General features: G+C 43.2%; 1 protein-coding gene across 1 annotated transcript in view; it reads right to left on the bottom strand.

Annotated features, from left to right (window-relative positions):
• Nucleotides 1–1,190: 1,190 nt before the first annotated feature.
• Nucleotides 1,191–18,731, bottom strand: part of LOC311231773 (inactive rhomboid protein 2-like) — a gene marked incomplete at both ends in the record, with an annotated part of 188,154 nt that continues 170,613 nt past the window's right edge. Inside the window, one exon of the mRNA XM_084318401.1 lies at nt 1,191–1,595. Within this exon, the coding sequence (XP_084174527.1) occupies nt 1,191–1,595 (405 nt within the window). The remainder of the gene's footprint in view (nt 1,596–18,731) is intronic.

Genomic DNA, 18,731 nt, shown 5'->3' on the forward strand with positions numbered 1-18,731 from the left:
TTTTGAACATGATATTCTCAAGGTCAACATCTATTGTGTCTGCCCCATGATGAACACAATTATTCAATATGTGTGCTGGGCAACCCACACCCATCAGTGTTGTTCTGCAGCAATCTCTTCAAATGTGCACATTCTTTCCCCCTTCATCACGTCGGATTCCTCCAAGGTTTGTGTTGCAATTGTCGCCAGTAAATGCAATGAATTTTTTTCAGACAAATCGTTTTATTTTTTGCCATGTTTCAATGAGATATTGTGCAATGGTTTCTGCTGTCTCATTTGGTGTATTTAACCTCGGTTAATTTTGTTTGCATGCCACCCCTCTTCCAGTCAAAGTACTGTATTATGATTGGGAATATTTTCACTGATCCGTGGTTACTCCTGTCTGTAACACCACAGTACTGGATTTGATTTGAGTGCTTCATGTGCGACATCAATCGAGTGGGGCACTATAACACATAGGCTTCGGATTTAGTGCGCGCACTACTGAACTTTTTGGCAGTGTCAGAGTCTGGAAATGCCTTTTTTAGCAAGGCACTTGTGCAATCCATATTGTGATGTTTCACAGTATGAGATGCAAACGCACCCTCCGCTGCATTTACTTTACAGCATCCTCTGTTTTCCCGGGTTTAACAAAGAAGTCTGTCAACTTTGCAGACAAACTCTCAACTTGCACATGTCCATGTGCACTTTAAGATCGCCTGCACCTTTATTGGACACACACGTGTATGTGCAAGCTTTGCACACGGTGCACTCCGCCTCCCATTTGTTCCGACGGGTCGGTACATTTGGAATTTCTTCTGCAGTTCATCTGTAAAAGTACATTTGCGCTTTGGCATTGTGAATGTGAGCTGCGCTCCGCTATGTCCCCTTCCTGTTTGTGTGTGAGCGTAGTTGTAGAGCCACCCACAAAGCTTCTCAGGGATTACATCACACATGCAGAGTACCGTAGTATTCTGTGCAATGCGCCAGTCAATTTAAGTACATGCAAACGGTCCGTGAAACCCGGACATTTTCATGAATTTATAAACCCCCCCCGGACAGCCCGGACAGGGCGTGAAAAGAGGACATGTCCGGGCAAAAGAGGACGTTTGGTCACCCTGATATATCATAACATGCACTCATTCCGAAGTTCCTTTTTCCTTAAAATCCTTCCAGTGTCTTGTGTTTTTTTTTGGTTTCATGGTCTATGTCTATAGGTCATACTTCTCACAGAACGTGCTGGTGAAGGGCAGACAAGTGAGGCGCTCCAACCAGTGCCAGTTGATGGGATATATGTAGAACCAGACGATAAGCGAGGAGAAAAGTCCTATGTAGACCAGCAGGGAGAGCCAGATGAGGATGCGTTTGCGGTACTTGTCGAAGGTACCGAAGGTGATGTAGGGGAGGAAGGCGAAAGAGAGCAGCAGGCCGCTGAGGAAGCCGAAGATGTGGGCGATGTTGTCGATCCACGGGAGCAGGCCGCACATGAAGAGGTAGAGCAGGATGCCCACCAGCTTGCGGAAGGCCTTCCACGGCGTCTCCAGGATCTGCCAACTCTGGAACAGCTCCACAAACAGGCAGGCAAGCAGGCCGAACTGAGAGCCCGCCGGACCGACCTAGAGAGAGAGAAAAAGGGAGACGGAGAAACGTGAACGCTCAGAGGTCATGAACTACTCAAACATTCTAGAGAAAACTAAAATCAATTGAGGACATAGAAAGGAAAAAGATAGAGGGAGGGGGCTGGCATTCATGACCTAGGCCCTTTAACTCTTTAGTTAAATCAACTGGACAGAAGCCATGTATACATTTTTTCAGTCCTGCCGTTTGTGGACTATGTGGATCTGTACCCACAAACCGGATCTTGGATTGAGTTTTATCAGAAAACGCTGAAACACTTTGTGGTTGGGGTGGCTGGGGTCCTTAATAATCCTGCAGGCTTTGCTGACACACTGTCCATTGTCTATATCCTGGATAGAGGGGAACTCACAATCACAGATGTTCTGGGCTGTTCGCACGACCCTCTGTAGCACTTTGCGGTCGAGGGCAGAGAAGTTTCCATACCAGGCGGTGATGGATCCAGTTAAAATGTTTATCCTAAGGGATCTTTACTTTGCAAGGTTGTTTCCCTTTTTACGTCCCTTTACTAACTATCGTTTACGGAGTTTATTAAGGAGTTATTCTTTGATGCAACACAATCTGGGAGTGGGTTTGCAAAAGAAGCATTTCACTGCCATTGTACTGTGTATGTGACAAATAAACTTGGACTTGACTTTGAAATACCATCGACATTCCAATCCCAACTGTAGTCCCTCATTACCACACCACAGGTGGACAGTAAAGGGATAATCCACTCAAACTGCCTCTGTAAGTGGCTTGCCAGCCTGTGTGGTTCCTCACATGCGTTTTTCCATGGCTATTCCTGGTGTTGGAAGCCTGCCAGCTGGTCTGTCCTGCGGTTAGCAGTGTGGTGAGGTCTCTCGCATCACGAGACATAATGCTGGCAGAGCCACCTAATGTCACGTTACGCAGGTGTCGGATAGGAGCTATTGAGGTCAACTTGTGTGGGAGATGTAATCAAATTAGGTGGGGTGGTTGTTGTGGTTGAAGATTTAGATATTGTAGCTTCACAGAGAAATCAAATGACACTTGAATTTAACAAATTTCATTAAAGGGGACATGTTATGCAACATGGGTTGTGTCTAGTCAAATTTGCTGACGACACAGTAGTGGTGGGCCTGATCTCTGCAAACAACGAGAGGGCCTACCTGGAAGAGGTAAAGGTTCTAGTGGAATGGTGTCAAGAGAACAGCCTCTCCCTGAACTCCAGCAAAACAAAATAGATGATTGTGGACTTTAGGAGGTCGGGTGTCAGGGACTACAGCCCCCTCAGCATCGACGGGGCACCGGTTGAGAGAGTGAACAGTTTTAAGTACCTCGGAGTCCACATATCCGAGGACTTGACATGGACCACACACATTGACAGTTTTATCAAGAAGGCACGACAATGTCTCTACTTCCTTAGGCGCCTAAGGAAGTTCCAAGTGAGTCAGAAGATCCTCAAGAACTTCTACTCATGCACAATAGAGAGCATCCTGACTGGCAATATCACCTCCTGGTTTGGGAATAGCACTGCACAAGACCTATCTCAAACCCTGCCCCTTTTCTTGATCCTCCAATCACAGCTGTCGCTTACCTCGGACTTCCTCGTACAAACAAAGTTTGTTTGTACGAGGAAGTCTGAGGTAAGCGACAGCTGTGATTGGATGATCAAGAAAAGAGGGCAGGGTTTGAGACAGGTCCATTGGAGGTGGGCTTCCCACTCTCCAAGACATTTAGAACAAGTGCTGCATGGGTAAGGCTAAGAGAATAATCAAAGACCCCAGCCACCCAAACAACTGCCTCTTTGAACTGCTGCGGTCAGGCAAGCGATACCGGAGTCTCATGGCAAGCACAGAGACTCAGAAGGAGCTTCTATCCCCAGGGCCCAGGAGTTCAAAACTTTTAATCCCTATCTGATCCGATCAGATTTTTAAATCCCCTTTTTTGTGATCCAGGATCAGACAACTAGGCCAGATTTTGTCCCGGTATTCCAAAGCAATCCAGGATAGGATCACCCTGATCCAGATTCAGACTTTTCAAGATGACTAGATCCTGAATATCAGTGCTTTAATCATACTGATCTCCATCTAGTGCAGGGGTGGCCAACCCGCGGCTCGCGAGCCCGTCAATGTGCGGCTCTTCCAACCATAAAAAAAATTAAAATAAAAATAAAAATTATAATATATTTATATATATTTGTTTTTACTTTTTTATTTTTTTTTTTACTTTTTTTTTATGTCACTGATTCCATAAGGACATAGAATAAACATTAAAAAAAATTAAATGGTCCATTGGCATGTTCTTGGGATCTGAATCTAGGGACATTAGATCAGTGTCAGAAATAGTGTGTCTGTTACTAGGCTTGAGTAAATTGTAATGAACCAAAGGAGAATATCAATTCTATTTAATTTTTTTTTATCTTTGACTGTGAATAACACCATGCTAAAATTGACCAGACCTGAAAATTCTAAGCAAATGAATAAAGGGAAGATTATAAACAGAAGGTTTTGTAGATACAGTACTGAATTCTGCCATCTTTTTTATAATGTAAATTTCTCCACCATTTTTCATCGTATTGCAACACCGTTTTTTGCAAGACGTTCACAGAAAGGTAGAGAAACTAACTGCGTTTTGTTTTACGGCAATAACGTTCAGGTTTGTGGGAGATAATCCCAAAAAATAAGAGAAATAAAAAAGTAAATCCAGAAGTCAGATGATTGACAGGGGCTGGTGTGAGCTGGGTAGGGTAGTTTTTTGAAATTCGAAAGCCCCGAGTCTCTTCCTTCAAAAGACTACACTCACTTTAGGCTGTGCCACTTCCTCCTGTCAATATGCGCCGGTTTCCGACTCAATGCCCTGAGATTTCTATAATCTTATATTTCACTAATAATAATTAAAATAATTGGTAAAAAAAACGTAATGCTGAAAATATACACTTTTACTGTATATCTCAGGCTTAAGAGGTTAACCCTGTGAGGCCAAATTAAAAAGACATTAGCAACTTCAGAGGCCAGAGGGTGGGACATATAAACACATTTACTATCAAATAGCATTGTGAGACTGAACAACAGGACCAATTGACTATAGGCCTACATGTGCTTAACATTTTTTAAATAAACATTCTTTAAAAAAAAAAAAAAAAAAAATGTATTTCTCTTTCTCCAATTTTCAGTTTTTCTCCCCGTCCCAATTTAGTCGCCGTGCCAATTCCCCCCTCCCCTACCTGGCTGTATGCATGTTCTCCTACGAGTCGGTACAAGGGCATCCCGAAGCCGACCGCACGCTTCCTCCGATACGTGTGGCGACTGCCAGTGACGTCTTTTCACTTGGCAGCGAGGACTCTCATTGGTGAAGTGTAACACGTGGGAGGGCACGCTATCTCCACCAAGTCCTGCCCCCGCTGAGCAAGCGCCGAGACCTGACCTGTAGGCGTCGCTGTCCACAACGCCAGATTCCCACCCACCAGCTTCCCACCCCATAATACTGCCAATTGTATTAGTATGAACGACCAGCCAAGCTGGTAGCAACGCCGAGAGCTGGGCTCGAACCCAGCATCTCCTGCGTTGGTGACGAGCGCAATCTCCACTACGCCACCTGACCGCCCTATAAACATTATTTTTTTAAAGGGCTAAAAGTGATTTTGTAATTTTGCAACCGTGGGTCTCACAGGGTACTTTTAACCCTGTGAGGCCCAAATAAAAAAGACATTAGCAACTTCAGAGGCCAGAGGGTGAGACCTATAAACACATGAAGGGTGCCGTGACTGAAAAAAAAGGTTGAGAAACGCTGGTATATGGTGTGGCTCTTTGTGGTACCACAGTAATTTTTGTGGCTCTTAGTCTCTGACTGGTTGGTCACCCCTGATCTAGTGGATATGAAAAAGAATACAAGGAAGACAAGAGACCACATTGCAGACATCTATAATGTCTAATTATATTGTTAAATACATAAAGGACATAAAATCATAACGAAATTGTCATTAAAAAGAATACTCCCACTAGGGTAACAACAAAAACACATTAATTCAAAGGCATCTGATCATCCAGGCATGCTTTGAGGAGCTGAATTCTAAGTGAGGTTTCAGTTTGCTGAAGCTGATGACAGATGATGGACTTTTTTTTTGTTGAAGAAAATGTTTCTACACTATGGTCGCCAAAAACGCCTTACCACGTCATTCATCGCCATGCTCATTTTGCCAAAGACGGCGTACCACGTCTTTGATATCAATATTTAAAAAATCTGTGATTGCAATCATATTTCTCCCCCGGAGACTTGAGATCTACTGTTGATCCCCTCTCAACTCTCCAACGGTTCAAGAGCGCCATCTGGTGGCCGATCGGCGGATCGCTCAAACCGGAAACAGGAAGCGGAAGCTGGTGCTCATTCCAATTCGGTCCGATCACTCGCTAATAGTCCCAGGACTCGAGCTAGACACAATAGATAGCAATCCGTTACCAATAACTCGATAAACAACATGATTTGGACGTATATACTATTATACAACCTGGAGATGGATCGCATATTTCTACATCCCATAATAGGAATATTTCTGCTCCAGGCTCATCGCCCAACGGCCCGAGGAAGCTACGGTTAGTTTCAGCATTATTTTTTAACGTGTTCGATACAAACTGCTCTAATGATCATATCACCCACACTAGATGAATCATCTAACGTTGGCCACGGAATTATAAACGACCCCCCCCCCCCATCCGGTCAACATCAGATGATAAGTAGTAACTTCTAGAAGCACGTCCATTTGAATTTTTTTATCTTGCGCCGATTGCTATCAAACTGTATACAATCATCAATATAATGCATTTAGGGCTATAAATCACGTTCTGGAGAAAGCTGCAGAAAACGATAAAAACATACTTATACTTTAGACCGTATTTTAGTATGAATATGTGAATGAAAAAGTATAACGTTGCTACACCCTGAACAATAGATACTTGATGTTGAATGGGCCATAGTAATGTCAATTTAGCAATACAATTAAAAAAGTTATAGCCCTGCAAAGAAGGGGAACTTCTCCATAGACAAATAGAGCTGATGTGGGATGGTTTATTAAGAATATAAGTTTGGCGACCAAAGTGTCTAAATTACATTTGTGATTGCCATTTTTTTTTTTTTTTTTGTATTTTTTTTTTTTATTATTTTTTTAAACAAACATAAACAAACATGACAACACACGATAAGATATACAAGCATTATTAACAGTGCACATCCAATGAAATCACCATTTAGTTAAATGTCTTATACAGGATATACCCCTAATACCTGCTATCTAATACCCTACACACATATGCTCTAGCTCGTACCCCCCCCTCCCGGACCCCCCATTGGATAATCCATCCATTATCCCTCGCTCCTAACCAGACACTACCATCATATGCTAGCTTTTATTCTCTCCACCACTTCTAACCACATTGTCATTTTGGATTCATTGAGACCCAAAATTCTTGCTGTAGATATTTCTTGATAAATCACATCGAGATATGTAATAATCCAGACCTTTCGGCAAATTTTTTCCGGTTGGAACCATCGTGATGCTATCAGCTTTTTAGCCACTGTGATACCCGATAAAACAATCTCTTTAGCTGTGGATGTACTGCACACTCAAAAACATCATTCAGCAGTAATACAGAAGGGTGTACAGGTATATTCAGAGTTAAGAGATTTGATAATTGCTGGGTCACCTCTTTCCAGAATATCTTAACTGGTGGGCAGTCCCAGTACATGTGCATAAATGTTCCCTCGTCCCCATTTGTGCATAAGGAGCATTTGGAGTCTTGTTTAAGACCCATTCTGTTCAGTCTTATAGGAGTCAAGTATGTCCTGTGAATATAGTTAAGATTGATTTGTTGATGGTCCGGGTTCCTTGATGTAAATCGAAAATTTTCCCAGGCTTCTTGCCAATCAAAATCTTTTTCCAGGTCTGGTATATCCCTCCTCCAGACTGAGTCTAGGTGGAGGGTTTCATATGAGGACGTTAGTAATTGATGATAAATATCTGAAACAAAACCTCTCGATGTCTCTCTTTCATAGAAGAATTTGTGGTATCTGTGGTGTACAATTGGTATCTTTAATGAAACACCATGAGCCTTCAAACATAACAATAACTGTGCGTAAAAGTAATATGTGGACTCGGTGAGATTACATTTTTTGCGTATTTCTTCATAACTACAAAAACCCTGTTTGTTGAAAACATAACCTAATGAGTGTATGCCTTGCTTTTCCCATATAGGGAATCTTATAGGTAGTTTTCCAATCAAGAGTGCATTGTTATTGAATAAGGGAGTATGATTATGCCATTTATGTGGGTTAGAAATTTTTTTTTGTGTTTCACGCCATATCCGGATCGCATGAGTAATTATGGGGCCACATTTCCGTTCGCATTGCTTAATTGATAATTTAGTGTATGCTATGTCCTTCAGTCTATGTGGAGCTACTATATTTTCTTCTAAATTTCTCCAGGACACTAATGCTTGGGGATCAAACCATGTTGTCAATGGTCTTAAAGTGTACACCTTAAAATAGTGGAAAAAATCTGGAAATGCCATACCACCATCTGCTTTGTTTCTCTGTGCGGTGGATCTTTTTATACGTTGTGGTTTGTTATTCCAAATAAATTTGTATGTGGAGGAGTGTAATTTTTTCCAGTAACCCTCTGGAGGGGGTAACGGTAGCATTGAGCTGAAGAAGTTGATTCTAGGTAGTACATCCATCTTAACTATTGATATCCGTGCCTGTACTGGGTTTTTAAGTTTTGACCACCTGTCAAGGTCGTCTTTGATTTTGTTTTGGATTTTTATGTAATTGTGCTTGGTTTGTCTTATGGTGGGGAATATTTCCACTCCCAAACATCTAAAGTGTTTTACCATAGGTATCTCTTCTGGGAGGGTTATATTTCTTTTTGCAGGGGCGTTAAGTGGAAGGAAAGCCGACTTCGGCCAATTTATCTTAAATCCCGGTAAATCTCCAAAGTTCTCAATCAACTTGAGCAGATGAGGCAATGTGGTGTTGGGGTTTTGCATGAACAGTATTACGTCGTCCGCATATAAACTAATTTTATGTTGTGTGCCCTTGATTACGATTGGTTCTATGGATTGGGATTGTCTTATATATTGTGCTAAAGGCTCTAATGATAGATCGAATAGTCCGGGACTAAGAGGGCAACCCTGTCTAGATGAGCGTGATACCGGAAAGATTCCGGAGGTGATTATACCTGTTGTAATCATGGCCGATGGGTCTTTGTATAATACTTTAATCATATCAATGAAACCTTTACCTAACCCCATCCTTTCTAATACTGCCCATAGATACGACCATTCCAACTGTCAAAAGCTTTCATTGCATCCAGGGACAGCATCGCCTTAGGCGTGGTGTCGTCCTTGTCAGCATCTAGTACGTGCAGTAATCGTCTTATGTTATCAGTGATCAAGCGGCCTCTTATGAAGCCAGTTTGGTCCGGATGAACTAAAGGCGTCAATCTTTGTTGTGATAAACATTTATGTCATCAACATTTGGTTGAAAACAACATAGGCCACCACAAATGTGAAAAAAATAATTATTGATTTGCCATGAAGGCAAATGGTGTATTATTTCAGTTAACAAACTTTGCCATCTTATTTATATTGAAAGATATTTTTTTAATAAATTGTATAGTACATTTTGCTCTGGTAATCCACTGGAAATCCACCCCTCTGGTGGGATCAAGATAATCCAGTTGTTTCCTGTGTTGTCGCTTTGAACGACCAGTTTTGAAGATTTGATCCAGATTAAAGCTTGGATTTGATTTCCTGATCTGATCAGATATCAAAGTGATCCTAATCCTGTTTTTTGGTTTTCAACTACCCAAAATCCAAATCTGATCCAATCAGATAGGGATTAAAAGTTTTGAACTCCTGGGCCCAGGCCATCAGGATGCTCAATGATCAATGAACAATAACAGACCATCAAATACACCCACAACACACACATCCACATGCACACACTCACTTTAAATCTACAACACACTGTAGCACCCACTTTACCCACTTTAGACACTAACACACTTTATATTTATTGGCATCAATCTCATGCACCTCACCACCACAAGGTGGCACCACAAGCTAAGCTATACCTCACCATTTCTACACTGTACTGTATCTGCATTGTATAGACTGTACATATACTGCATATATGCAGTGTTAATTCTGTCAACTAAAATGACGACGAAAGATGTTCGTCAACAAAGGTTTTTTCATGACGACAACGAGACGTGACATCACGTTATTGAAGACCATGTGACGGTGACGCTAACGTGACTAAATAGTTAATTAAATATCGTTGACCACAACTGAGGACACAAAAATGTCATTTACAAAAACCAGGACGAAATTTCTCTTCATGTATGTTGATATTGTTGACTAAAACAAGACGAGACAAAATAATTATAACTTTTCTTAATGCCATCGTCCCGAGTAGAGCAGTGTGACGGGGAGCTCTGTTATTAGCATTAGCTGAAGAGCTATTTGAAAAGCTAGTTTTAGCTTAACGTTACCTTGGCTAAAGTTGGGACTATTCATAATCCAGCTGCAGACCTGCAAGCAAAGTACAGCAAGTTGGCAAAGGAGTATTCCAAGGTGAATCACTTTTTCACCAGTAACGTTACATTGTTTGTATTTCCATCTAGCTCGCGTTAACTAGTGGCTAACCTAGCTCACGCTAACGTGGTCACTGATCGACCTCTCGCACACAATTAATGACATAATGTAGACAGCCATACCGGTGACAATGTTTAGCTTTTAGTGCCAAATGATAAGAGTCTGAGGCGGAGTCTCAAAAGAGACTGTTGAATATTTATTTTGCATAAAAAATCACAACAGAGCATCTGCTACTACAGTAGCTAACATAAACAGAGCCGACTGTGTTGAGATCAGAGGTTCTGTGTAGGATTGTTAGTAACTGTCTAACTGCATATATAACTATTTCCACTAGTAACTGTCTAACTGCATATATAACTGTTTCCACTAGAGGGCGCTCTAGGCGGAGCTACTCAGGAACACCACCAGGTGGTGAGTATAAATAGAGATATCTCCTCCCATTCTTTCTCTTTCCCCCAGCCTCTCAGTGAGAGGAGACCTGTAGAACTGCTGCTCTGCCATGTGAATAAATAAACCACGCCAGTTAAGGCTCAAGATAGAAACCATGCCTCTTGACCACATTATTGTCGCCCTATAGCCGAATTCTGTCAACAGGTTATGGGCCCAGATAACGCGGGGGCGAAATAATAACGGTAGCAAGCTTAGCTAAAGTATAGGCTAGGTTAGCGCCGGGAGCACCGCGTGGCTAGACGCTAGGCCAACAAGAGCTAAAGCTACGCCTACCAGCAACGAAGAGGATGGAAAACAAGGGAAGGGGCAAATGGCCCTCATTCAATGGAAAAGCAGAGGACTACGAGCTCTGGGAAGAGCGCATGCTATGCTGCATGCACGGTGCGGGACTGAAGGAGACAATCCTGGCAGCCCCCACGGGAGAACTGACGGCGGAAGAGCAAGCCCTGGACGACCAGCGTAAAGCAGACACGTACTGTGAGTTAGCGCCGCTGCTCGACGACACCAGCGTGGGGCTGATATTCTGCGCCACTAAAGACCAAGGCAGAGAAAGCCTGGAGGTGTTGAGAGAGCATTACATCGGGCGAGGAAGACCCCGAGTCGTGGCCCTCTACATAGCACTAACGGCCCTGAGGAAGGGGCAAACCGAGACTGTGACCGAATATGTCAACAGAGCGGAGCAGATCACGACGCCATTGAGGAGTGCCGGAGAAGCACCAAGCGATGGGCGAATGATGGCGATGATGATGAGAGGACTACCGGAGCTGTACAAACCGTTCACACTCCTGGTAACACACGGTTCAACGGACATGACGCTGGGACAGTTCAAGGCTAAGAACTTCGAGGCCTCAGAAGATACCCACCCAGCCGCCGCGGAGGCGGGAGAGAGGGTGCTAAAGGCCTGAGCGACGCCAAGGGAGAGGACCAGGACCACGACGGAACTGCCGTGTTGGTGATGCGGAGAGAAAGGCCATCGGAGAAGCGACTGCACAAAGACTGTCTGGTGTAGCTTCTGCAAATCCACAGGGCACACAGACAGAGCGTGCATGAAGAAACACAACCAGAGCAAGCGATACGCGCAGGGGCAAGATGACGGCCATGGACGAGACGGAAGCCACGGACAAAATGGCGGCTACGGACAAAATGGCGGCTACGGACAAGATGGCGGCTACGGACAAGAAGACGGCTGTGGACAGGATGACGGCAGCGGACACGATGGCGGCGACGGTCGACGTGAGACGGATCGAGTCGACGCCCGGAGAATAACGGGACAAGAAGACTGCGCTTTCGGGGCGCGGACGGCGTGCATTGCCGGACCGGCCCAGCTGCAGCGAGCCCAGAGAAGGGGACTGATCGTGGACACAGGTGCGTCGTCACATGTCATCAACGACAGGAGTCGGTTCAAGAACTTTGACGACACTTTCCACCCGAGGCACAGCATGGAGCTGGCAGACGGGAGACGCACCTACGGATTGGCGCAAGAGAGAGGAGACGCACAGGTATGCCTCACGGACAGTAAGGGGCGCCGGCGTACGGTGACGTTAAAGAACGCTCTCTACGTACCATCGTTCCCACAAGGACTATTCTCTGTAATAGCTGCTACTGCAAGCGGTGCCAAGGTATTCTTCGATAAAGGTAAACATTTTCTTGTAGAACCTGACGGTACACGGTTTGACATAAAGATGTACCAGAGAATATATTATCTGCAAACGGAGTGTAACGACAACGACAAGTGTAATGATAATAATGATATGTGTAGCGTGACGGTCAGTCACGATATTCAGACATGGCACGAGATTATGGGTCATTGTAATTACGAGGATTTACTGAAACTGCAAGTAGTGACAGAAGGCATGCACATTGAAGGTGAAAAGCGTAGACCTGACAAAAATTTTGCAGTGTGCAAAACGGGGACGTTTACTCAACCGAGATACAGAAATCCCACAGAAAAAGTAAGGGTACCACTTGCATTAGTTGACACGGACCTAGCCGGCCCAGTAAGCAACGAGTCCATAGGAGGCTTTAGATATGTACAGTCTTTTACAGATGTGTGCACAGGGGCAGTGTTTGTTTACTTTCTCAAAGCAAAGAGTGACACACTCCAGGCCACGGAGAAATGCCTGGCAGACGTAGCCCCTTATGGTAACGTAGGATGCTTGAGGTCCGACAACGAAACCGAGTTCACAAACATAGAGTTCCAATCACTGTTGAGAAGGTACAAGATAAGACACAAGACGTCACGTCCATATCCCCCACACCAGAACAGGGTGGCAGAGAGGGAATGGCGCACCCTTTTCGAAATGGCTAGGTGTAAGCTAGTAGATAGTAACTTACCTAAGAGCCTATGGCATTATGCGGTGCAAGAAGCCGCTTACACCAGAAACAGGTGCTTTAATAAGCACTCAGGCACCACCCCCCGTATACAGCGCTGACAGGAAAGAAGTGTAATCTAGCCAGAATGCACCAATTTGGATCAGTGTGTTATGCGTACCCGCAGGACAGGGGAAAGCCCGAGTCCAGGGGTGTAAAAGGGTTTTTCAAAGGGGAAGGCCAAGGGAAGCCCCGCTTTCCTAGTTTATCATCCCGGTAATGGGAGAGTGCAGAAACACATGCTAGTTAAGTTTGTCACAAAGGCAACATGTGAGAGCGAGACACAGAGAGAGGAGCCAGAGCTGGACTCCAGAGTAAGGGGTGTAGAAACAGACACACCAGCCCAGTGTACATAGTAGGGTCGTGCAGGGCAGACAGACAGTGGGAGGGAAATGGGTGTATTCAACCAAGTTACCAGAGGGCAGACAGACAGTGGGAGGGAAATGGGTGTATTCAAACCAGGAGGGTATTGAAGGCCATGACAAATACAAAGTATGGTTCGTAGAAAATTGCTTAAATGCTGAAGGAGGGTACCCCATGTTTAACTACTGAAGGAGGGTGGCTACACTGCCTATATGCAGGAGGATGATACTCTAGGTTTAAATACGGGAGGAGTAGAATCCAGGTTTAAATACCTGATTAAGAGTCCATGTCTAAATACTGAAATGGATCCTATGTTTAATTCCATGTTAAAGTACAGAGGTGTCCATGTCTAAATACTGAAATGGATCCTATGTTTAATCCCATGTTTAACTACAGAGGTGGATGACTTACCATGTTCTCAATGATGTAACTATGTGGGAAAGACCCTGGAACGTTTAGACATGTAAGAATGTAGATCTAGGGAAACACCATGTGATCAAAAACTAGACTATCAGGAGGATGCTCAGAAACCGACAGATGTGAAAATGTACAGAGAAGCTGTGGGTAGCCTCATTTATTTAACAGTGTGTACCCACCCTGATAGTCGATTTGCCAACACAATGAACCCGGAAATTTTGGAACCACCAAACTTTTATGATAGATATGGATAGTATGGGTCACCAGCACTTAGAAACTGCCGGATGCTAAGTTGTACATGTTGGGCAACTTTTTGTATTTGCATAATTAGCCACATTTGCATAATCACCTAACTGGACAAATCTCGGAAACTACTTGATCAATTTCAACAATGTTGGAGTGGTTTTGGGGGTTATTCGGGATGCTGAATCCATTTATTATACTCAAGAGTTTCGGAATTGCAATATTTACTCGAATTTACCAAATTTCAATTTCAAGAGAAATTCTGCTGAATATTATTATGGGGAAACTTACTCCTTGCTTACAAGTCTTGGTTATCATAGACTCAGGTCTACTGTAAGCTTTAAGTCCCACATTAACAAGGTGACAAAAACATAATTCTTCCACCTTAGAAAAAAGCTAAAGTACAACCATTTATAAATCAAAATGATGCTGAAAAACGGATCCATGCCTTTATTCCAAGCCGACTGAAGAAAATACTTCAGCTTATTCAACTCTCAGCTAGGCTATTACACTGGCTTCCGGTAACATTTAGAATTGATTTGAAGGTCCTCCTCCTTATGTACAAAGCCCTAAATGGAACCAGACAAAGCTATATTGGCAATTTTCTTGTCAACTACATGCCCCCAAGAACACTACGATCATCTACTTCTATCATCTTGTATTTTTATTTTCTGCATTGCATTTATTCTGTCTATTTTATGCTCATTTGATGTATTCTAGTGTATTTTCTGCTGTGAAGCACTTTCGTGTATGGAATTTGTACAAATAACGTTTATTATTATTATTGCCATCCTTAGAGTTATTTGCTACCTCTATCTAGCAGGGCTAAAATTATTTGAAATGGTTTTGTTAACCCTCCTGTTATCCTCAAATTGACTTTACACTCTTTATCCTTGGGGACATTTTGACCCCAGCAGTTTAAACCTCCAGAAAATGATCATAATCAAAAGTGTTACCCAGATGTATGTTCAGGTGCTTCATGTTACTTTGTTGATTACCTAAATAACCATTTAAATAAAACATTACCCCTACTCCCCCCACCCACCCAATTATACATACATAATATATATTATGTTGTTCAAGTGGGGAGTGGGCCCATGATAACTTTCCGTTTTTGGAAAGTAACGTGTCTGCTTGTGGTTGAGAGACAACAGGAGCATCTGCACTAAGGGTCTCATATGTCACTTTCACCGTCAAATATCTGTGACAAAACTTCACTGGCAGAAAACTTTTTCTTCAAGGTCATTTTCAAATTAGAGTTTAGAAGGCTGCTATGCAAGCTATGTTTGCTCCTCCCCTATGTTGCGTAAAGTTTAGGTAGTCAAAAATCACAAATAACAATAAAAATACAGTCCGGGATATACATTCAAAAATATATACATTCTTTTTTTTTATCCACTTTTTCTCCCATTTTCTATTTTTCTCCCATCCCAATTTCGTATCATCCAATTCAACCCTCCCCTGTCTCGAACGCTGTTTCTTGCCTCCCACAAGCCGGCTGCAATGTGGACTAAGTCATACATAGCACGAGTCCCCTCCGATACTTGAGGTAACAGCAGTCGCATCTTTTCACCTGCGCGGCGCGATCTTTCAGCGTCAGGGGTCTGCGCTTTGGAGGGGCACCGCCCCCATCGCTTCGTGATTCTACAGCGCAGGCGCACCAATCGACCTGTAGGAGTCGCTGTCCACAATGCCCGATCCCCACCCATCAGTTTCCCACCCCCTAATACTGCCAATGTGTATTAGTACGGACGACCAGCTAAACTGAAAGCAATGTGGAGCGCTGGGCTCGAACAGGCGAACCCAGCGTATCCAGTATTCGTGGTGAGCGCCTTGCCCACTGCACCACGTAGCCGCACTAAAATATATACATTCTAAAATATACAGCCAAAAATATACAGTAAAATGTACAGTAATAAATGTAGAATTTCTTTAATAAAAATGTTTAAGTGTATATGTAAAAATAAGAAGTCAAAAGTCCAGGAAGATTACCAGAGTTTGTACTGTCACTCTGTGGTGAGGCAGTGAGGCACAGTGATGCGTTGTATACTCTGATGGTTGTTGGAATTAAGGACTTCCTGTGCCGTTCAGTGTTGCATCTAGGGAGTAACATGCTCCTTCTATCAGCCAAGTCTGTGTATAGCGTGTGGGAGGGGTTGTCCATGATGGCGTGGAGCTTAGCAAGGCTCTTCCTCTCTGACAGAGGAAGAGTCTAGCTCCACTCCCACCATGTTACTGGCCTTCCTGACCAGCTTATTTGTCACATATAAGGTACATGTACATTACAGTGAAATGCTTGGTTCTGTATGAGCCCCCTGAGATTGTGCTTCAGACAGTAAAAGAAAAAATAAAGACCAAACACTATACAAAATATACAAACTAGTACAAGTACACAATGCAAACAAATGCAAAGATGAATTAGAGAGGTAGTGCAAATCTTTTACTAATAAATAGATACAATATGGTGTAGTGTTAAAAAGTGTTTAAAGTGAATGTTAAAGGTGAGTGTTATTCCATACACATGGAATATGTATCTCGATACGATAGAGGGCACACATTGTGAAAACAAAGAACAATTTACCGCCTAATAGAGGCCTTGCACAGAGTGTTTAGAATGCCCATTTCTCCTTGTTAGGGACCAAGCATTGAGACAATGAGGAAACAGGAGTTGTAGATGAAAACTGGGTTTTTATTTACCCACAAGGTGCAAAACCATTGAAAAACCAAGAATTTGATAACTAGGCCTATAGATGGGTTTCTCATCCATGTCAGCAAGGAGGACAAAAGGAACGTAATAATCCTGGTCAGAACAATGGGGCAGACTGTATAGAGGATACTTTGTAGGACATGACCTCGAGAACATTTGAAACTGTTTGGGGAGAGATTTCACACAGACACAACCAGGAATGAGGAAGATATGGATAGTGGTTTACCATTGTATCTCTTTGTTCCTGGATTGTAGCCAGCTCTTCATAACAACTCATCAACAATAGTCTTCCGGGATTCTGTAATCGGGGAGGAGATAGCGGGGGGAGCAAATGAATGAATGTGGATGAGAGCCGTGATGCAAGTGATTGCAGCTATGGCTGTGAGGGTGCTGGAGAGATGATCGAATAGATTTGTATGCGCCTGAATCTCCTGAACACGGCGCGACCCATTCCTAAATCGGCAGAGAAAAAGCCCATTTTTAAGCACCTATTCCCCATGCACATGCGCAGATTGCCCACGGATTGTGACGCCACGCACACCCGCCCTGGACTGTTCCATCAGAGGGGGGAGCTTCGGTGGTAGTGTGAGTGGCTACAGACCACTGCACTTAAATATAAACATTAGTCTACCTGGAGACTCAATGAGGTAATTGTAGATGTCGCCATAAGACGCGTCTGGCCATTTAGTGGGATCATTGTTTCATTATCCTGTTCGGCTGAAAGGACACTGGCCACCGAAGCTCGCCCCTCTGATGGAACAGTCCAGGGCGGGTGTGCGTGGCGTCACAATCTGTGGGCAATCTGCGCATGTGCATGGGGAATAGGTGCTAAAAAATGGGCTTTTTCTCTGCCGATTTAGTTCTGATCGATTAGGAATGCAACCACTTACATCACTGCTCTCATCCACATTCATTAATTTGCTCCCCCCGCAATCTCCTCCCCGATTTCAATGTAACGCGGAAGTGTAGTGGTCTATTAGGCGCTCTACAAATTAAAGTTATTATTATTATTATCATTCTGTTTACAATTGAACATTCCATGAAAATTATCTATAAATTCTGCATCTTCTGAAACATTTATAAACAGAAAATTCATAAAAAATGGCACCAAAATTTGGTAAATTCCAGTAAATATTGCAATTTTGAAACTTTTTTCTTCTCTTAAGTATCATAACTGGATTCAGTATCCCGAATAACCCCCAAAACAACTCCAACATTGTTGAAATTGATCAAGTAGTTTCTGAGATTTGACCATTTAGGCGATTATGCAAATGTGTGCTAATTATGCAAATAAAAAAAGTTGCCCAACATTTACAACTTAGCATCCGGCAGTTTCTGAGTGCTGGGGATCCGTACTATCCATATCCATCATAAAATGTTGGTGGTTCCGAAATTTCCGGGTTCACAATGGGGCTCTATGGGATGGCAAATAGACTATGACCGATGGTTTGTAGTGAGTAGACTGTCACAGCATTTTGCTGACCCCACAGAGGAGCATTTGGATTACAGCCAAACATGTCTTTTGTTATCCTAAAGGTACAGCAGATAAACAACTGTGTTTCAGAAAGAGCAGCGAGGGTCTAGGGCAGGGGTCAGCAACCTTTTTGACATGGAGTGCCTGTTTGAAATATAGTTGTAACTAGTGTGCCTCAACAATATGCCATCAACAATAGTCTTCCGGGATTCTGTAATCGGGGAGGAGATAGCGGGGGGAGCAAATGAATGAATGTGGATGAGAGCCGTGATGCAAGTGATTGCAGCTACGGCTGTGGGGGTGCTGGAGACATGATCGAATAGACTTGTATGCGCCTGAATCTCCTGAACACGGCGCAACCCAAATATAGTTGTAACTAGTGTGCCTCAACAATATTCCATGCATCACAATTTTTTTTTTCATAATCAGGTATTTTTTATGAAAATGTTTACATTATTACATCATTATTGTTATTGTTATTATT

The sequence above is a fragment of the Notolepis coatsorum genome, assembly GCF_963971535.1.
Source record: "Notolepis coatsorum genome assembly, chromosome: 7".
Classification (NCBI taxonomy): Eukaryota; Metazoa; Chordata; class Actinopteri; order Aulopiformes; family Paralepididae; genus Notolepis; species Notolepis coatsorum.